This window comes from Falco biarmicus, chromosome 7 (genome assembly GCF_023638135.1).
Source record: "Falco biarmicus isolate bFalBia1 chromosome 7, bFalBia1.pri, whole genome shotgun sequence".
In the NCBI taxonomy this organism is placed as follows: Eukaryota; Metazoa; Chordata; class Aves; order Falconiformes; family Falconidae; genus Falco; species Falco biarmicus.
In genome coordinates this window covers 61,408,570-61,429,793 of record NC_079294.1, presented here as the reverse complement: position 1 = coordinate 61,429,793, position 21,224 = coordinate 61,408,570, and the positions used below count along the sequence as shown (strand labels likewise).

Below are 21,224 nucleotides of genomic sequence, written 5' to 3'. Positions count from 1 at the left end.
CACACACAGACACGGTGTCACACTTATCTCAGTTTATTGCTTGTGTTCAAACAGCTGTCCTTATTCTAACTGCTGTATTAGAAACAGATATTAAAAAAAAAAAGGCACTAAAAGGATTTTCTCCATATGATTATGATTCTATGGCTTCAGTCACATTACATTAAGATACATTAAATTGCTAGCCTCCGGCTGGCGAGCAGAAGGCAAGTATTAGTGCTTAACATCCAGTAAGAAGAGTTACTCCCGTATGTTCCAACACACATCATGTAGAATGGGACAGGTAAGGCTGAGACAGGCTGAAAATTCACTGCCCCACCTCCCGCATTAAGCCTGTACTTGCTAATCCACACTAGTCCCTACAGGAGAAACATCAAAGCCTGGCTCATGGCCTTGCATAGTGTTTGCCTGGCACAAGGGAAAACCCACCCTCCTCCCCCCTCAGGGCACAGGGAGGTGTAGCTGACTAGGGGCCACATCACTATATTAATCCATTTCCCTTTACCCACAACATACAAGAGAAAATGAGAAATCATTTTGCAAACCAGTGAAAGAAGTATTTTGTATCTGAGAGCATCCCTGAAAGGAATTCAAAACATAGTTTTTGCAAGATGAAATTCTGTAGAGAAAAGATGGCTAAACCTCCCCTGCCAGATCATCAGCGCTCCTCTTCTTTCCTTACAGGGGTTGCCACACACTGGGATAATGACCAAATCTGACCAAGGGAGGGATGGGCTGCGCATTGCCAGGAGCTCAAAGACAAATGGAGTAAAGAAACAAAAAAATTCCATTGTTAAAAAGTCGAGGAAGCTCTTGAAGACAACAATCCCATATAATGCTCCATTATGGTCTGAATTGCCAGTACACTCTACACTTTTAGTGGCATTTATTTCCATATTAAAAAGAAGAGCTGCTGTAGGCCACACTTGGTCTTCAAGCGCACTTAATTACCCTGCTCAGCAACCTCTTTTTTGTTTAAACACTTCATTGGCAGGCTAACACTTCAGATTCAAACTGGAAGTAATTTCAAGCCTGACCACAATGACTTAAGATAAACTGCGGCAGTGCCTTACCATGCCTACTCAATTCCATAGCCTTTGCCTTTTAATGAAGGAGATCAGCACCTTTTAATTTCTGTTTCCAGACAGCACCATAAATAACGAGTACCCCGGTCAAGGTTAGAGTAGTATCTGTACACATCTACTCACAGATTAAACAAGGAGCCCTTGCACCAGAAAGTAGCAGAACACACAGGCCCAGCTCTGATGGAGAAAAATTGGTAATTTTATCTCCCGTATAATGTGCAAATTTTTCTCAGATGTTGTCAGAACTGGTACTCCGCAAAGTCAGGAGCAACTGCATGACATGTTAGACAGCTCGATGCAGCATTTCTCCTTTAACTTAGATTACGCTGCCAGGCAATCATTCCTAGCAAGATAAGCGATGAACAATAATGCAGTTGCAGGGCAAATATAAGGCATTTTCAAATAGTAGAACTCATTCAACCCGTGAGGGAACATGCGAAAAATCTCGTGGTCATGAGATGGGAGGATAGGGAGAACCAGAGAGGAAAATATAAATCACGAATGCCCAAATCCAGCTTTTCTTCTCACAGGGGATTCCGATATTATCACGATCAACTCTATTCCCTTCCTTCCCAGAGCTTACACAACCAGAAACACACCCTTGCAGTTTTTCTGACTCAACGAGCTCTAAGCCAGGCTTCTCTCCTTAACTGCAGGTTCTAAAGCTCCTTATTATACTGGATTTTTTAATGTAAAATTAAAACAGCAAAACAAGCTCCTTATCACCATATGATTAATGGAAAACTGTTGCACTTGGAATCACAGGGGTTTGGGAGTTAAGGTGCATGTATAATGGGAAATTTAATGCTTGTGAGTGGTTCCAGATTCACAGCTTTGGAAACCTAGTTCCCTACAAATCACAGCATCATCAGCACTCAGACAAGCTTCTCCCACACACTGTCCTTCACCGAACTCCTCAGCCATAGCCCGCTGGAAAAGTCAGAGCCGGTGGTCAACAGCCCTTGGCTCACATTATTAAAGGAAAAGAAGAAAGTGCTGATTTCCTGGGACACAAGTTGGCGCTCCCTAGATTACAGATCCAGCATCACCAGTGCACTACAGAGGTCATCGGGAGGTCAGCTCACACCACTCTTCGGTTACCATCACACTGCATTCAAACCACTGCCTACAGATAACAGGAGTCATCAACTCAAACCCATCAGAATACTCGTACTTGGCTTCAGGCCATTTTACCTGCAGTTCCTAAGTTGCCTGAGCCCACTATAGAAAATCTGGCTGTAGGAACCTTGGATTGGTGAATTCCAGCTTCCCAGTGTAAACATGATTATTTATGAGTCATATACCTGTTACAGTTTTCTATGCAGCTATTTCACAACCCTGTATTAAAATATAGGAACGTCAGTATTTCCTTATCTAGCAGCCATGTTCCAAGTCCTGTTCCTGTTTGTGAAATACTACTCTGTCTTCTCCCACCTGCGCTCCATCAGGGAGCGTGTCATAGCACCAAACTCATCTGTGAAGACACAGGGAAGGGAAAAGGGTAGAATTCACTTATCCAGAGGACAAAATTAATCTTGAGGTTACTGTAAGACATGTTCATTTTGAAAGTGCCATATGGAGGATAAAAACCTATCAGAGGATCAAAGCTGTTGGCTCGCTGCATACTGTGCAGCTCCTGTTATGTCATTGTTTCAGCTTCAGATGTGGGCTTGCTAACATGAGGATCCCCACAAGGGAGGAGATGACGCCACAGAAACCAATCACTCCTGGGTTGGTCTTGTAGATCCCTAGTGTATCCAAAGGACCTGAGAGATCACAGAGATTCTTCACCAAGTCTAGCAGCAAAGGAGGATGTCTTTTCAGTATCTGAAATAGCAGGAGGAGAAAACCGTGCAAACTATCACATTTTGCACAGTTTCGTTCCTGACTGTGTTTGTCCCAGAAGGAATTCTCCTTTATCTTTTCTTCCTGTACAGCTTGTTCCAGCCTCCAGGAGATCTCATACCAGTCCCTGGCTAGATTCATCAGGAGTGAAAAGTAGTAACACTTGGTAGCCCAATTCCGCCACTTTGCCTTATCGATGTCAGGTTGAAGCCCAACGCTCTTGAACCACAGGACTGCATCGCAGACGAAGTAGATGGCACGGGTCAGGTTGGAGGCTGTAAGGCAGAAGCGAGGAACCGCATCTGGCAGCTGTGTAGTTCTCCTGGCTGCTACCAAGGCATGTACCATGTTGCCCAGTCTGAACACTGCAAGAAACCCCACAAAGGTTAGCACAGTGTGGCCTTTACAGAAGAGACACAGCCCTACGCAGGGCAACTTGGCATGTCACTGTCCACATGTACTTTTAAAAATCTTGGCGAGCTTTGGGCATTTGTATGCTTAAGTATTTTCTTCTCGTGAGAAGCTAGTATTAGTGAGGAAAGGCATATAAACATCTCAGTTCTGTCCTGCACCAGCCCATGACACACACACAAATCTTGTCAATAGCCAGGACTTGCAGCCTTCTCCTGCTGTTCTGTTCTCAGCGCCTGGGTGCCCTCTGGACCAACACCACCCATGGCTCTGAACGAGTGTGGTATTCCAGTGTCAAAGGGTGACACAAACAGAGCCTCTAATTTCAGCTGTATACTTCACTGGATTTCCCCTAACCCTGTGGACAGGAGATGTTGCTGCACTAGCCCTGTTGCAACCACGAGCTACAACTTTCCTAAGCTTCTGTGAAAGCTGGTGATTCATGCACCAAGCACACTGAGACCCAAGTCCTTCCTCAGCCATGAATTTGTCAGAGGTACATGCAGCTCCTTGCAAACAGGAACAGTGTATTCTGTTTCAAGCTATAATATATGGCAAGCCTGATTTCACCTGCTGCACAGTTTAGGTTTTGCTCCATGAATGTTAATACAATATTATGCAAAATACTTTTCATAACCTGCCGCACTGTCACAGTGACAGATGTTGGCAGCATCTGAGCTTAGTGGAACTGCAAGAGTCCTGAATTTAGGCCTGACGTCTATTAGTGATTTGTTTAGCAGAAGCAAGAGAATTACAACTGTGCTGATAAACCAGCTGGCCTCTCTGCCAGAAATTACCATACTCTGGAGCTAACTGGAGTAATAGAACAAAACCATGGTAATACATTAAACCAGAGTATTTGCCTCATATATTGAAGTTGTTCCAGGATCAAGCAATTGATAAGTAGGTGTAAGATCAACCTGAAAGCAAGCAACACAACCACTGCAATTGTGTAACAATAATGGATGCAACTGTGACACAGATGAAGTGATGCAAACGGTTAGATTAGGAGAAAAGTACAGAAGCGTCTATGATTTAGTATGGTATAAATGCTAAAGAAAATTAATATGCAGAGTAGGATATAAAAAGCCATACTGAAGGACGGTCCTTCAGAGGTCACTTTATTGGGATGATGATATTTAGCATTAGGCCATCTCAACCCATTAGCTGGAAGGACTAATGAGAGTGCAGTGAGCCAGCCTTGCGTCATATAACTCTGTCCTTGAACAGCGATGACAACTTGATCTCTGCAGCAACAGCTGACTCTTAACTTATTTCTCTAGTTCTCCCATTGATTACTCAAGTCGCCTGACCGGAGAGGAGGCCGAGGAAGTAATAAAAGCGTGTTTGGCCCTATTTAGCCTGGCAAGTCAAGGCAGGGATAAGGTCTATTGACAATTTGGTGAATATACTTAAAAGAGGGTTTGTGGCTCAAGGCAAGTTAATTACAGAAAACGCAAGGCCAGGAGCTGTTTTGCTGGAAGGAGCAAGTAAAGAAGGACTTATCCCTCTACACACCAGGTACTTACTTTTCCGGCCAGAGCTCATGCTAGATTCCAACTGCTTGAGTTTCATTACCAGCTTCTCTTTACCAGCCTTATGCTCTATTAAATAGCTAAGCAACATGCATGTGTACTGAGTGGCTCTGGAATGGAAAAAACGAGGAAAACGGCACACAGGTGAAACACGGACAATCGGCAGGAATGGCAGCAGGAGGGCAGTGCTTGTTCCCGAGCTGAAGGCCACCCCTCTGGTCCCCCGGCCGTGCCGGGGCGAGGATCCCCACGACAGGGGCGGCGGGGGCAGGGGGCGGCGGGGGGCCGGCCAGGAGGGGCCGAGGCCCGCCCGGAGCCTGGGTCCGCCGCGGGGGGACTACCGGCAGCTCTCCTGCCGGAGACAGGCAGCCCGACGGCGGCGGGGGCTGACCGAGGGCCCCAGCACCCGCAGGGGCCGCGGGGATGCTCCGGCCCACGGCGCCGCTGGGCCCGCGGGGGTGCCCCACCGGGCCGCTGCCGGGCGGGCTGAGCCCCCGGGCCGGCGGCCGGCTCCGCACTCACCGGAAGAGCTGGTCGCGGCCCTGGCTGCGGTTGGTGAAGTCCACGAAGCCCTCCATGGCGGCGGCGGGAGGGCAGCAGCCGCGGGAGGTGTGCGGGAGGTGTGCGGGAGGTGTGCGGGAGGTGTGCAGGGGCCGCCCCGCCCCCGTCCCGCCCCACGGGGGAACCCTCCGCTCCGGTGCGCGCTTCCGCCCGGGCCGCGCCGCGCCGTTGCCACGGCGACCGTCAACAGCGGGGCGGGTGTTCCCGCCAAAGGCGCCCCCCGGGCGCAGCTGACCGGTAACGGCCGCCGGCGGTTCCGCTCGGGGGGCTGGAGCGGCGCGGCCTGGCCCCGCGGCTGCGGTGCGGGGTGGGAGCGGTGCGGGCCCGGCGCAGAGGGGAGAACCCCGAAAGCACCCGGTGGCTTGGGAATAAAGCTCAGAACTTCCAGAGACGCCAACCGCTTTCCGAATTAATTGTTGGGGTTTTATCCAGGCCGAGTAAGTCTTTTAATGAAGAGCTGGCTAATGGTCAGTCATAATTGTTACACAGTCTGGTGCTCAGGCTTTGACACTCCGTTTCTGGGGCAGCCTGTAACGGGGGCAATGCAGCCAGCACAAACGAGCTATATGCCTGTCTACGCTGAAAGGAACCCCCCTTCCCTCTTAGAGGTCATTAATCATCTTTCCCCCCATTACCTCATTACAGCAGATATTGCACGGTTCTTCATTATTCTGCACCTACAGTGATTCCTGCACCTGTGGTGTGGTTTGTATCCGGCAGGGCAGAACCATGGCTGTGTACATCCCGAAGCATCCCCTGGAGATTCCTCCACCATCTGAGAAGGACTGGCCAAAGGATGATGAGGAAGATTTCTTCCTGCAGGATCCCGATCGAAAGCGTGATGTGTTGCCTCAGCCCTTCAGGATGATGAACAAACTGGTGATGCTGGTGTTTGAGAATGCTATGGCAATCATTGAAAAAAGGGAGATGCTCCAAGAAGCGCAAAACCTAAAGGTCCAGCCCACAAAATGCTTTCCTACAGCGGAGTTCCAGGTACAAAGACCCTCACAGCAGAGACAGCGCTAATTACTGTAGCAGTTTTTCTAGAGAATATCCATTCAGTTGATTTTACACTCTTCTGTTCATCACCTTTCTCAGAATCCACCACCATCTCACTGCTTCACTTCAAAAGGCTGCAGCTTCTAAGCTTGTCTGACAGGTTCTGATTCCCACCCATCTATCACACCTCTGAAAAGAGAGAAGCAGATATTAAACAGCACTAAATTCACCTGCTTCTCACGCTAGCTCCACCCTTGTTTGCTAAGGAGAAGCTAATTAGTCAGTAGCATATAAATGGGCAAACTCAGCTCTGTGTTAATGGTGAATACCACGATGGGAGCACTGGGAGCAGAAGGGCAGCACTGCCTTCCCCATTGTTACATGGAGATATGCAGGAGGATGTGCTGGCTTCCGCTGGTGTTCTGTCATTGCTTGGAGGACCCCAGTGTCCCATTGCAGCTCTGTGTTAGCAGCGAGAGGGCTGAGTGCCCCTGAGTTCTTCTTGGTCTTTAAAACCCCTTCTGTTTATCAGGAGGGAAAAGGTGGGAGAAGCCTTTTTCACTCCCAACACAGAGCAATCTCTGTGACAGATGAGTCTCTCCCCTGTTCTTCTGATGAAAGCTCATACAAATATTTTTTTCCCTGTAGAATAATTTCCTGCTAGTAAAAGGCTAGGGGTATGTTGCTTGTATGGCTGATGTAATCCCTACTGGAGGAGCAGTTGGGGGTACACTCCTCTTTTTCTTTTCTTGGTAGGTAACAGGAAAAGCCAGTTGCCTTGCAGTGTCTGGAAAATACATCTTTGTTGGTCTGTCCGTGGGTCTGGCTGCCTTCGAGATGTCTGACTGTAAGGAAGTCTGTGCTTGGGATGCGGTCAAGACAGAGATTTGTGCCATCCATGCCTCGGATTTGGGGAATGAGCGCCACATCCTGCTTGCTGTGGATGAAATGGGTTGGTGTGATGTGGCTTTCCTTGACCTAGCTGGGGATAGCTGTGCTCTGGAGCTGAGGAGATGGCAGCTGCGTTATGGAAGAGTGCTAAATCAGGAGGAACATTAGAATGGCTGAGAGCTTTCCTAGAAAGCCCTGCAAAGAGGATGTCAGATAACAGGTTGTAGGGTGAGAGGGTAGCCCTAGGGCCTTGTGATTAGTAGAGGGTGTGGGTTTGATGTCCTCTCTGGCACAGCAGATGCAGAGCTGAGGGTGAAGTGCAGTAAATTTTAGGAATACCTTGGACTGGATAGAAAGAACCATTGCTTGGTAAGACCCCCCCTACCCATGCTTTGTTTCTGCACCTGTAGTTGCACAGCCCTGTGGTTAAATAGGTTAGCTTGTTGATTCATAAGAAACCTATCAGTTCTGGTGGAGATACCTTTCAAACTGGCTTATCCTTCTCTATGTACAATTGAATGTTTGCTGGTGCTGGCATAAGGAAGCCAGCAAAAGTTTAGTGCTGGAAACGATGGGATATTCTTCCTTGAGCCCAGGAAAAAATGTAGTCCCATTAATTCTCATGCAGGTGTTCTAACAGCCATCGCCTTAGAGCATGGCTACAATCTGCTCACTTTTCTCCTCCTCCTCCTGCTACTTTGTGTTTCTATTGCAGGGCTTGTCTGGCTCTTCTGCTTTCACAAGGAAAGCTTCCTACTCATTAAAATCCTAAATGAAGTGGTATGTACTGAGTTAATTCCATAGACACTGGGCACAGGCTGGTAAGTAATCAATCATGAGGAGTACTAACTGCCCTCAAGAATTTCTGTCATGGGCAGCAGCGCTCCGAGGGTGCTGACCGATATTTATTCCTGTTCTTCCAAAAATCTGTCTGGCCTTTGCCTAGTTGACAGCTGCATAAGGCCATGGAGCTGTCTGAATTGGTGATCTTGCTTTGATGCCAGCCTGTTTTTCTTTGGTAGGAGGATATCAGCAAGCAAAGTACTTGTGTGGAGGTGGTGGTGTCCCCGGGAGGTGATTACACGGGAGTCCTGCTGCAAGGCAAGTGCAGGAACATGGTGTGTTGGGTGATGGCTGTTGTGTTCTAGCAGAAGGGCCAGCAGCCATTCTTCTAAAATATTCCAAGTGTTCTGTGTTGCCTGAGATCTCATTCCTAACCCTCCCAGTCCTTTTTCCAGCTTAGAGGTCTGCTCTTGCCAGTTCCTGTCCTCTCCAAAAGGTTTGTGTGGATCAGGACTGGTTCTAAAAGTGAGCTCTCGGGAGCTGGTCAGTGTAGTTCCCAGCTCCCAGAAGGCTTGGCAAAAGCAGGTTTCCCACTTCTCTCCAGAAGTACCAAACTCAGTTCTTCCTCTGCTTTGCTAAGGCTCACTTTTACATTGGAAATGTGTAGACCTGAAGAGTTTTCTCTGCAGACATAAGCCAGAGAGCACAGAGACAGTCTCTAAAAACACTGCAGCAAACTCCTTGCTACAACATTCTTCTGTTTCATAGCAGCTGTCTATATTAATCCATTTTCTGGTAGCAGTTTTTCTGGACTTGTGTTTGGTGTTATCTGCCTGGACATATGCTGAGAATGAGATATGTAGCATCCACAGAGAACCAGTGTGAGACCATGTCTCACTTTCTACTTTATCTCAGAGGCTACAAGTCAAATCTTTGACTGAGTCGCTTCATGGAATTCCTTTGGTGGATGTGGGACCCTGAGGACTTGAGCTGGAGGCTCAGATGTTGGTCTCAGTCAAGCATGTCAAGCCTTAAGTGGGAGGAGAGGTGGGCTGCATGGAGTTCACAGGGATTTTATATCTCAAAAATTATCCAGATCTTCTTTTAAGAATATAAGATAACAGAAGCTGCTTGCTTGACAGACCTTTTCTCCTCATTTCCAATTGCTCAACATGGTTTCCCAATGCAGACAGCACAAAAGCTTGGCTGGAGATCTACCGATTGCCTAAGGATTCCTGGCTGAAGGAGATGGAAAAGAGCCCAGGAGCTGCAGCAGGGCTGGCTTGCAGGGAGAGGAGGTCAAGCTGGACATCTGCGGTACAAAACAGTTCCATCTCCCGCTGTGCTTTTTTTTTTTTTTTTTTTAATGTCCTTTTGCCTACAGGTCTTTCCCCAAGCCTTGCTCCTGCAGACAGTGGCAGCAAAATACAGGCTGAACAAGTCTGTCGGCTCAGGGGGATGGAGTATGTGTCTCTACAGCAGCCCATCCCACATTTCATAAGGCCTTTGTGTTATTGGGACATGTTCAGTCTCCCGAGACAGGCCTTCCAGTGAGGTTCCCTTGATCCCAGGGCTAGTGTTCCTGCTGCCCCTCCCTGAAACTGGCAGCTCCTTTCCAAGCAGTATTGCCCCATCTGTGGAGGCCCTGTGTAAGGTTATTCCCACAGGGTTTCTCCCTTATGTTACTGGGGGAAGGTGAAGATGAGTGGGAATCAGGCCTGATACCTCCACTTAGGAGTCTGGTCCTGAACGAGGGTTTGTGTTTTAGATAACCTACAAGAGGAGCCTGGTGGAGTCATGGCTGAACCTGCCTGGGCAGGGCAGGGTCTCTGCCTGTTTGCACTAACCACTGTCACCTCTGGTTCTTTGGCAGAAAAGTCTGGAGCTGCATGGAGATGGTTCTGCAGAGATGGTAACTTGCCTCAATGAACCTGAGCTGTGTTTAGGAGTTTTAGATGCTAAGTCAGTGCTTAATCCTCTCCTCCGTTGCTTTTACCCTGCTATATTTCACCTCTCGATAGACAGACACCTTCTGCCCAGTACCTCCAGCTAACCTTCTGTGATACCTGCCTCATAACTCTTCCCTCTTCCTCCAGCAAATACATTCCTGGCCATTTAAGAGGGAGCTACTTCCCGCTTAATTTAGCTAAGCCAAAAGCAAACATCCAGGCATTCCCTTTTTGCTGATTCCATGTAAACTACCCAAGTTTACAAGACTCTTCCTTCTTAGACAGGGTTGATTATTTAGTCAGGCCTTTTCTGTTTAGCAAGTGTCAATGTGTGTGGAGTGGGGTGGTGGTGGGAACACACCAGTGCCCGTTCCTGTTAGGATTTTCTATTCCCAGCCAAGCACATATGTGACTTCCTGCCTCGCTGGGCTTGCTGAAATAAGATCTGGTTCTTGTATGCAGCAGCACTCTACAGCCTCTAGTCCTGCTTTTTTTTTCCCCCTCCTCCCCCGCCCCCCCTTTTTTTATTATTCTGAGCCTTGCTGTGCCGCACCCAGCCCTGTGCTGCAACAAGAGTAATTCAGAGAGGTTAATAAAATCAGAAGTGGAGGTTACTTAGGGCACAAAGACGGGAGGTGTGGAGGCAGGACCTCCTTTGTAATACTGCAAAAGTACTGACCTCCCTCAAACTTCTGTGTTTTGGCCTGAAGAATGAGCCTAAAACCATTATCTCCTAGGCAGTGTCCGCCAATCTTTGCATATGCATTCTTTAGGAAGCATTTGATTCCCATGAACAGGTAAAAACTTAAAGTGGAGGGTACGACACAGTTCTCAGGCTGACATTTTACTGTTGCAGGAGTCTCCCGTGTCTGCAAACAAAGCTAATGCAAAGTTGAGTCTCCCAGTGCTGCTGCTGAAAGTGAAGCCACCCAAATCCATTACAGGTCAGAACTGGTTCTGTACTTGCAACCTGCAGCCTCCTTCAGGTGGCAAAGGAATCGTGGCCCTTACGCATACAGAACAGGTCAGAAAATTCCAGTAATGTGCTCCCTGGTCCCTTCCTGACCTGTCTTTATAGTTAAATGTAATCCTGTAGTGGAAGTTGCTTCTTACCTGACAGTCTTGCATGTCACCTTTGTTAGCACAAAATACTTCAGTGTGTCTTGAAGTGGGTGTCGTACACACGTGGCTTCGCTGTCACTGGAGAGGGAGAAGGTTGTTTCCTAAACCCTAGCAACCTGACAGCACCCCTAATTTGTCACTCTGAGTGATTTATAGGAAAATGCTGAGGATGAGGAGGGAGCAGACCTTATGCTGGGACACTTGTCAGGGAGAATGGCACAGTAAGGCATGGTCAGCCGAGTCCTCAGATGATTTGTTCTAGTCCCTGCCTTCAAATATTGGAAAATGAGCTAGTGATATGGAAAGTACCACAAGATGCAGTGTGTCCCTTTTCAAGACAATGCCACCCTGAAGGAGGGATGGTCAAAATGCCTCTGAGCACTCCATGGTGTCTGCTCCTCCAGGGCTCTGCCTTCTCCCTTTGTGTTCCTAATGCAGGCAGTAGTTTCAAAAGCCCTTTGGATGCCTTGAAGAAAGTGGATGATGGCAGCATGCTTGGCTTGGGGTACAACCACCTAATCAAGGATTCCCAGTGGGAGCAGCAGGAAGCTGTCTTCCGCAATACTTATCGGGATTATCTGGAGGCTGAGGGTGAGACAGCGAGCAAGGAGGAGATCCCCAGGTGAGTGGGAGCACCAACCAGGATTTCAGTCCATGAGGCATCAGAACAATACACTTTTAGAGTGTAAATGGAAGTTTCTGTCTTAGCTTTGCCTCCTTCCTCCCAGGGCTTTAGGGCAGGAGGCTAGAGCCATTGCATGTCTTGCCACAGTGCTGCTTACTTACCAAAGCCTGCCTTTTACATATTTTTCTTCCTTTTTTTCAGACATGCTACTTTTCATTTTCTCCTGCCTAGCCGGATCCTACAGATGGGACCTGAAATGAAAGTACAGCCAGGTAATCCAAATGGGCAAAAAACTTTTAACCTATGAAGCATGTTGTAGCATGACGTTGAGCTCCAGTTAGAGCTCAATGGCTGAGGCTTGGGTTCACTATATAAATTCCACCTCCAAGTACATAAGCCTGGATAAAAATGCCAGCCCTAAGACTTATAAGTCAGTTACCAGCATGGAGTCAAACAAACTTAGCTCCGCAGTTAAAAAAAAAACCCAACAACAACGCCCACCTCCCAAAACCACAGAAAGAGATGAGGGGGCACATAGGAAAGATAAAAGTAACGAATGAGGAGAGAGTTTGTTCTGGTGTAGTTTCTGTGTGAACAGAGTTTCTGTAAGCCCCATCAAGGAACAGTGAGAGCTCTAATGAGAGCTTTCTAATGGTGTTTTTTGTGTCCTGGATTGTTCCTTTCTTTGTTCTCAGTCTCTTCTCTTTTGTTGTCCCCTTCTCTGTTCCAGATGTTCCAGCTGGCATCAGTGTGCACTGGGATGGAAGCCACAATCTCTGCTTGTACTTACTTAACCGTCCACTCAAGGAGAAAGTGGGTAAGAAAGCCTTGCTTTCTTTAGCAGAGCACTCTGTGGGGAGTGGGAGTATTCAGTGGCCAGCGGCTGTCATTCACACAGAGCTTCATTATTCAGGGAAATGAGGAAAGGGGAGGAGAGCTACCTCATATCTTGTGGGTTAGGCTGGCATTTGGATTGTGGGGATTCATGTTGCACAGGCTGGCAGTATTTTTAGTGAAGCCACTCTGGCAGGGGACCGCAGAATGGTGCGTGTTTTATTGGGAAACTGAATGTTAGTATCAAGAAAGAGAATGCTCTGCGCCTTCTTACAGTTGTGTCTCTTCATGTCCTTCTCTTTAGACTCTGATCTGAAACCTGATGTTGTGTGGCCTTGTGCAGCTCCAATTGCATGCTCAGCTGTCAGTTCCTGCTCCAGGTACCTGGCACTGGTATGTGAAGATGCAACAATAACTATTTGGGATAATCGCCTAGGTGAGCTTGCCCTTTGGGATTGTATATTGGGATCACTGTGGGTAAATTGCTCCCTTCCTTAGGAGTTTGAGGCTCTGGTTTGGTGTGAACAAGGGACTAGCAGTGAGTTTACAAGCAAGTCTGAAAATAGTTTGGACTTGCTTGTTTATCAGATGCTTGGCCAGAAGTTGCCAACACAGCGGGACTGCCCTAGCGCTTGCAGAACCATTTCCATCCACAGCAATGCAGGGGCTGTGACCTGCTGCAGTGAGGGCTGATGACAGTCTTGCTCTGAGGCTGTGAGACAGTGACAGTCACCACTGCTTTGCCACTGTGCCCTCAGGTCATCTTTGAGGCTGTTGTGGTATTGTGGTCCAGGCTGCCATCAGTTGCTAGTGTTATCCTGCCATGATGTAGGGATTCTTCTGGCAGAGGAATCTTCAGCTGTCAGAATTGTTCTGGTGGCTGCTGTCCCTGAGCAGTCCAAGCTAAGCTTTTCTTGGATAAATTGCTGGTTCCCTTTTTTCCCTAAACTGGTGTCCTTGGTTTTTTTCTTTTTTTTTTTTTTTCCCCCTTTTTTTCCTTCCCTCCCTCCTCCTCTTTCCCCAGGATACCCACTGTCTGTGACTGCCATTCTAGAGGAACGTGTCACCCATAGTATCCACTTCCTGCGGAGTTCCGTAACAGCCAGTGATGAGATGCCTTGTCCTGGTACAGATCCTGCCTGTCCCATTGTGCAGCTTCTAGTGCTATGTACAGACAGCTCTTTCTATTTGGTGAAAGCACCCAGGGCTGGGAAGTCCAGCATCACGCTCCTGGCAGACAGGTGAGGCAGGCTCTGACAGACCTCAGCCCAGCCAAAGAAACCATGTGGTGTAGTGGTCAGGTCCAGCACAGAGCCCCAGATTTCTGTGGAGTAGAGAACTTTCTACAGCTTTTACCCAGATAGCTCTGCCATGCTGCTGTCACCAGCAAACGTGGTTTTGCTATGAGTCAGTTCCAGTGCTACAGTCCAATGGTTATGCCAGAATTAGGGGTGTTTCTGGGTTCTTCTATGCACCAGAACACAAGCGCTTGTAGCACTACTCCAGAACTGACGTCCAACTAGCTGGGTCTCTGCCAGGTACCCGGGGGAATTTTTTTCTTCTCTCTTGTGCCCTTGCCAGAATAACTTCCCCCTAGAAGTCAGAATAAGTATTTCTTACCATCTTTCTATCAACTTGATGTTCGTTTATCCCCTTGGTTTGAGGATAAGGGTCAACTTTGGGGAAGCTGCTGGTCTGAAGGCTATGGTTTCATGCCTCTGTGACATGCAGGGGATTTGCATCTCCAACATAGTTCCTGCCCAGGAGGAGGCAAGCTCTGTCCCCACAGGGAAGGGGGTTGTCTGGAACCTTATGCTAGCCCGTGTGCCACAAACTGTTATTGTCATTATCACAGCCTCTCAGTACGTGCCACGTCCACGAAACAGAGGCATAAGCCTGGCTCTGTTTTTACAGGCCTGAAGATCCGGATCTTGCTGTCAGCGCAGTGGTGCCTGTCCTGACATACCCCAGTGCGGTGAGTATCAGTGCCAGCTCTCTTAAGAACGGGGTGAGAACACGGGTCCCTCTGGCCTAGCATCCTGTTTGCAGTGATGGCTGTAACTGGGTGCCTAGAAGATAAAGAACAGGGCAATCACATATGGTACTGCCCTCACATCCTTTCCCAGCCTCCAGCTATTTTTAGCATGGGAACTTCCTGCACCAGTTGCAGGTCTATATGTAGCTGGTCACTCCCAAAGGATTTATCTTCCATGGTCTTAGTATCCCCTTGCACCCATGTCCTCTAATTGGCCGCTGCGGGGGGACATGCACTGGAGGCCCTCTGCACATGGACAGGTCCAACTGCAATGAGAGGGTTCAGCCACGAAGCTTCAGGCATCAGGCTCAGACATGAGAGGGCATCATGGTAAGGAGAAGTTACAAGCACGAGTTGAGGCAGACCTTTCGAGTGGCCTCAAAGATTTCAGGCATGGGGAGAAAAGGACTGAAAGCCATTTGCCAGAGCCAGCCATGCAGAAGGCTGGATCTAGTTCATTTCTAACCTGCCTTGCTGCCCTTTTCCAATCCCAACCTGCAGCAAGTCCATCCCAAGTCCCCTGCATGGCCTGTTCTTGACCTGCTGTGGCTCTATGACTACTGGGAAGGCAAAGAAAATGTGCAATCCTGAGTGTCGTTCCATGTTCTTTCCAGGAAACGCTTTTCACTTCTTTTATGTCTATTTCTAAGTGTCAGCTTGCTGTTTCAGGCCCTTGTTTTCTCCTGGGATGGCACAGTTTCTCTGATGAACACTGCCACATCGCAGATTGTTTACTGCTTCAGTACTCCACCTTCTCATGTTGTAGCATCTCCCTGGCAGCCAGTGTTTGTAGTGGATAGTGTGAATTGCTGCTTGCTGCTTCGAGGTGGGTAGGTAGCACCCTGGAGTGGTCTTAGATATATAGTCACTGTGTGCATTCAGCTGTGCACTGATCCTTGATCGTTCTTCTTGTTGGATGATTCCTGATGCTCATGGTTCTTGTTTCTGTCTAGGAGATAAGCAGCAGCTGGCAGGTGCATTGGCACAGAGCAGAGACAGTCACAGCACTATCTTCCTTTTTGACTTCAACTCCTACCCACTGAAGGAGGCTTTCCCGAAGGAATCAGATTTGCCTCTCAAATCTTTGCAGAACCTGCCATGGACTGAGAGATGTAACATTTACTTACGTGATAGGTAAGGATTTCCTTCTGCCTGGTAGGTAAGTGCACCTGCATTATTGTAAGTTGTGGTGTTGCTGAGGTTCATGTGAGGTTTCACCCTGGAGCTCCTGGGTTCTTCTGTGTGCTGTGACAGATTTATGTCTGGGTAATGTTGATGTTCAGGTAGCTGGATTCCTGACAGCCACCCAGAACCCTTCCTCCTCTCCCTTCTGTCCTTCCTAGAACACCTTAACAACTGTAAGTTGGAATGCCTGGGGCAGGCTTGTCATTCCAGGTAGAGGGCTTGCTAGTTCTAATGTGTTTTTGTGCAACACATTTTGCAAGCTTGTCAGGGAATGTGATCCTCACTTACATGTCTGTGTCTTCCTTTTGATCTCATAGCCAGGCAGAGCTGGGATCTCCTTGTACCTTGCTCCTCCCCTCCATTCCGGGGTTGATGTGATGTTTAAGTGGGTTTGTGCTGGAGGTTTCTCGGTTTGAGAAGGTCCCCAGTACCCTCCGGCCGAGGTTGGTGAGGCTGATGCATTGTGACCACGCCGTCACTAGATGGCAATGTGACATCTCTTATTGGGTGACCCTTTCCCTTTATTTTCTTTTGGGGACCTGGAGCCAGATCTGTGTCAACAGTATTGTTTGTTCTTTTCACTACATCTTCACTATCTAATTCGAACTGGAACAGTGGGTGCAGGTATGACCTTACAGCACATGTCACCTGGTAGCCTTCCCCCTAAGGGAAGACTTGCCTCCAGGGTGAATCCTGTGGTGGCGTTTGGTTAGTTGGGTGTGGAAAGGTTTCATCCTATGCTACCAGCCACCAGTTCTGTCCTGCCTTCTTATAAAGCTGGAGAGGAGATTCTTGTCTGCCTCAGATGAGAAAAACTGGGGAGACATCACTTCCAGGGATACCTTGCTCCCTGGGTACTGAGAGCTGAAGGCAGAGCAGACCAAATACAGCTGCAGCGAGACCTGTGTTTACAGAGGCTAACAGGCAAAGAGAAATATGGAGGTCATTGCTGTCAAAAGCGGTAAACCTGAGTGCTAAGTGGCATGAGGGAATCTCAGTTTCTTTGGACACAAGAAGTCTGAACTGCTTAATTTGTAGTGAGCCCCAGGGACCCTTGGGGGAACCAGGCTAAGGTTGTCTGAGCACCGGGAGAATGGCTGCGACTCTTTTAACCACCCTTTTCTCCCTCATTAGGCAGCAGAGCCTGCTGGGACTTGGGGAGCAGTTGCCTGAGTACTGGAGTCGACTGCAGGCACAAGCAGCTCTCATGGACAAGGAGAGAGAGAAAGTAAAGGGACAGAAGAAGCTGTAGTCAGCCTTGCATCCTGAGGGTCAGGCTCTGCGCTACCACAGTCCTGCAGACCCCAAATCCAGCACTGATATTTTGACAGCAACTCTATTCCAATCTATCCTGCTGCTTTCCAGCCAGGGGCAATTTGTCATCCGAAGTAGCTGCTTGCCTGCCACTGCTCAGCCACAAGTATCTGCACCCCGCCTCTCTCCTTGCTTAACCCTCAGCCTGTTTCAGCAGGGTTAAGCACCTCCTCATCAGAGACAAACACTACTGATGGAAGAGTCTTGAGGTAGGAAAGGTGGCTCAGCAAGGTGGCAGGCCCAACACCTAAGTATTTGCGTTGGGTCTGAGTCCTCCCAGAGACTTGGAGCATCAGAGCAGTATATATGGTATGTTACAATGTCCCTCCTTAATAAAGCCTTTTCTCTAGTAAAAGTCTCTTGCTCTTCATAGGACTGGCGTTGTATGAGACTCTAATGTACTGTCTTTCTGTTGTGGGGGCTCACCATTTTGTCTCATTTTCTGCTCTGACCCAGATGGGCAGGCAGCATCATCCTTGTGTTTAGCAAGAGACCTGGTCTTTTCAGACCAGGCAGCAAATCACCCAGGAAGGTGGCATCCCCCAGAGCATAGCGGTGCCAACCAGCAGTGACACTGCGGAGTGTATCAGGCCTGACCTAGGCTGTTCTGCAGCCTAGTTGTTTCTTTTGCCTTCAAAGCAGGCAGTTGTGGCATGTCTGCTTAGGAATTGCAGCCTAGAAATGTTCAGACAAGCTCTCTGGGTTAAGGTCAGGCTAGAACTGGTGCTAGAGGCAAGAACTGATGTTGCAGAGAAGCAGGACAGAAGCTGGGGGGGGGGTCTGAAGAAGTCAGGGCTGTGCTGAGCCAAAGATGGGTGAGGAGCATGGGCAGCATGTTGGCCAAAGGCTGTAAAAAGCTGAAGCATCCCTACTATGGGCAACACAGGACAAAGAACTAGCAGGGACGATACAAGGCCAAGCATCCATGTATTTGTTTCTTACTCCAGAAGTGTGTTAAGTTAGTAACTTGCTCTGTATATTTGACAGATGGGGCAAAAAAGTGTGCAGGCTCCCTGGTCAGTCTTTCACTTGTTGGTGTTTTCAGGGCCTGTGGGAGACTGGCAGCATCTAGATGTTAATTGCAGGGTCTGATTACCCACTTGGAGGGTGACAGCCTACCTGCATTTTGCACTGGGTATCTTTGTCGCTCTTCAGGCATTCGGGGATCCCCTGGAACCTGAGGAGCTTTAGGGGAGGTGACCCCAAATATTCATTCTCAAGCACAGCAAACAGGCTTTCTTGAGCATCAAAACCATGAGAAAACTTCAGTCGTCTTACAGCTGATCATGCTTCCAGGATGACTGCCTAATCCACAAAGAATCTGACAAATCTGCCAGCAACCACTGCAATCTGTGTGCATGGGTGAGCTGTATTTTTTCCAGGTCTCCCCCAAGTGACTCTCACAAAGGCTCAGCAAAGCATCAATGCAGGGTGGCAGGGACTCAGCACAGACTGTGCCGTGTAGACACTGTGTCATGTCAAGGTCCTATTTCACTTTTTCATAGCAAGTTGTCTTGTTTTGGATTGAGTTTTGATGACAGGTCTTAACTCTTCCGCTGGAAATAAAGTCAGCCAGTCCATTGTGGAGGTAGAAAAGGGGAGAAGCGTTCCACTTGTTCTGCAGTCTCAGATGCCTGGTTTGCTCTGGAGAAGGACAAGCTATTTGAATTAAACCTTCCTATTTGCTACCTTTTTGAAAGGCTTTGAGGGCCCTAGTAAAGCCTTTTGTGCTGTCATTTTCCATCTGCCACAGATTACAGCTTCACAGCTCAGCTGATTGTTACAGATATTGATACTGGGTTGTGTGAGCACTTGCCATCTGCTTCAGTGCAAAGTCAAGCAGGCTAGCTCAAACCACCTTCAATGCCTGTTTAAACGGAGCCATCTGGTTCAGCCCTGAAGTGAACAAGGAACAATCCTTGATCCTTTCTTCTATTCTTTCTGTGGTGGCAGTAACAACTTAATTATTTTGTTTCTGTGGTATTTTAAGAAACAATGGATCTTCTGTCATAATTGGGCACAGGGGATTACTCAGGGCAGGAATTCCTATTCCTACATTGGTTCCCATGCTGCAGAGACCCAGCACAACTAATAGTGGCCCCTTGAGCAGCACTGGGTCTAGCTCTTACTTTTTTGTGCAAAAGTAAAGGGCTTGGGAATCTGTGTCCTTAATCCTACCCCATCTGTTTTCCATCCAGAAGAGGAGTAGGGCTTGCCTCGCATCAGAAGAAGAGGCATGACAGAATCTGCTAAGCAGTTAGATGTACTGTGCATCCACCAGTTTGTGTGTATTTGTCTCAAGATGTGCTTATTTGTTTGCAGTTTGAATTTGCTCTAAAACTCTAATCATGTGCTTGGCCAAGATAACCAGGAGCTGGCAGGCTCCACAGAGAAAGGAAAACAACAAGCAGCTGCAGGAGGCTGATGAAGAGCCTTTGTTTTTACTCATGAATTCAGCAGGGGACCATTTGTTTCCTGCTTCTTTGAAAGGATGCAGAAAAATTGGTATGATCAGTGTGTTGACACACGCGTTGGTGATGGAGCTGTGTGCTGAGCTCCACAGCACGTTCTGGAGAGCACCGGAGGCACCTCATTGCTTATTCCAGAGATGATGCCCTTGCCAGCTGTTCTTCCATTCCCGGTCACTCCGTGAGCACTAGGCAGCTGCAGGCCTGAAACAATTTGAGCTATTCTACTGCTGGAAACTATGGAAAGACCTTGGGAGGTATCATGTATATCACCATCAAAAGATGGAACTGTAGGAGTTCTGGCTGGGCCAACTCCTAGCTCAGTGCCAAGTTCAGTGAACTCAGAGGTGCAACCAGGGGATAATGGGAGCAATATGGCTCTCTATTCTAAAAAAGTAAAAGAAAATGAAAAAAATCAGTTAGCGGATTGAGAAGGCATGTGAGAGGGAGGAAGAGGAGCCCAGATCCACAGAGAGGCGCTCGAGCAGCGTCGTTCCAGTGGAGCCAGGCTGCTGCCCAGCCATGCAGAGACCGTCTCTGTGGGAGACCAGGCTGTACTTTAATCTGACTAAATTATCTGCTGTTCTCTGCAAGAAGCCAAATGTCATCTTATTTTGCATATTTTCTTGTGCTGTGGAAGTAAAGGAAATCAGAGGCTGATCTGATAAGGTTCCCCCACTCCTCGGGGCCAGCAAAGTTTGGGCTGTTTGGGTACACCACATCTGTGCTGTTGGAAGGAGCGTGGTTCTCGAGAAGAGCTGAATTGTGTGCTCCAGGAGCTGTACTCCTTGCACCTGTGTTGCCAGCTTTAATGCAACACCCCCATGTATCCTGTAATGCCTTACCACATACAACCTGAAGCCATCCTAAGGAGGAATCTGTGAAGACATCTGTGTCCTATTTGGGGCAAATAATGTCCCTGCAAGACGCTGTGGGACATGCAGTGATGCCTAGGATAGCACAGTCCCAGCAAGTGCTTGCTCTGTTTGCTCTGGACGTAGGGGCAGCACAAGGTCAGGTTCCCTTCTCTACAAATTTATGTCTAGGTATAAGTAAACCAGGTACTGCACGCCATTCCTAATTGCTCAAATAGCTCTCATTGTTTAAAGTAGTGCCGCCTCATTACCTCTAATACCAGTTCCCTGTACCAGGGTACAGTTTTTCATCTTCGAGTCCAGGCTATAGCTGTCAAGTTGTGCTGTCCAGCCAGGCTATGCAGATTAACTCTTTTCATCTTCCCAGATGCATCGTGCCAGACATCTCAGTCTGCTTTAATTTGGGGTTTCTGCAAACCCCTTCGAGTTTGTCCCTGTTTCTGTTCCAGCTTGTTGTTGTCCAGTGTTTCTGGTGCTGCTCTGTTTAGGACCTGGCACAATATTCACATGTGGTCTTGCACAGGGAGCCAGTTTCTGCTGGCCTTCATACCTGAGTTTGCAAAAGCAGGACCAGTGCCTGAGATGAGAAATAAGCTGTGTTTTTGAGGCCAAAATACAGGAGGAAGTTGGCTGAGCCTAGCTGAGGGTGCTAGAGAAATAAGAGATTTGCATTATGACTAGGGTGATGCTGTTTTGGCTATCGCCCCATG

General features: G+C 48.2%; 2 protein-coding genes across 5 annotated transcripts; one reads left to right on the top strand and one right to left on the bottom strand.

The window, feature by feature from the left end:
- Positions 1–17: 17 nt before the first annotated feature.
- On the bottom strand, positions 18–5,518 carry PEX11A (peroxisomal biogenesis factor 11 alpha). Its single transcript, XM_056346337.1, has 3 exons — positions 5,396–5,518; positions 4,868–4,983; positions 18–3,292 (listed from the first exon to the last, which is right to left on the bottom strand). The coding sequence occupies exons 1-3, from the start codon at positions 5,449–5,451 to the stop codon at positions 2,727–2,729; spliced, it is 738 nt and encodes a 245-aa protein (XP_056202312.1). The 5' UTR covers positions 5,452–5,518; the 3' UTR covers positions 18–2,726.
- A 105-nt stretch (positions 5,519–5,623) lies between these two features.
- On the top strand, positions 5,624–17,414 carry WDR93 (WD repeat domain 93). 4 transcript variants are annotated; one of them, XM_056347702.1, is made up of 17 exons: positions 5,634–5,871; positions 6,155–6,427; positions 7,190–7,385; positions 8,040–8,104; positions 8,347–8,425; positions 9,297–9,424; positions 9,981–10,019; positions 10,913–11,000; positions 11,617–11,800; positions 12,005–12,075; positions 12,534–12,620; positions 12,942–13,073; positions 13,662–13,878; positions 14,552–14,612; positions 15,342–15,498; positions 15,626–15,806; positions 16,992–17,414. In XM_056347702.1, exons 2-17 carry the CDS (start codon positions 6,164–6,166, stop codon positions 17,107–17,109), a joined length of 2,067 nt encoding a protein of 688 aa, XP_056203677.1. In that variant the 5' UTR covers positions 5,634–5,871; positions 6,155–6,163; the 3' UTR covers positions 17,110–17,414. The 4 variants fall into 4 exon arrangements, with proteins under 4 accessions (XP_056203681.1, XP_056203680.1, XP_056203678.1 ...); XM_056347703.1 differs by lacking the exon at positions 16,992–17,414 and having other exon boundaries at positions 5,631–5,871; positions 15,342–15,502; positions 15,626–15,759; XM_056347706.1 differs by lacking the exons at positions 10,913–11,000; positions 12,005–12,075; positions 12,534–12,620; ... (4 more) ...; positions 15,626–15,806; positions 16,992–17,414 and having other exon boundaries at positions 5,624–5,871; positions 11,617–11,778.
- Positions 17,415–21,224: the final 3,810 nt, after the last annotated feature.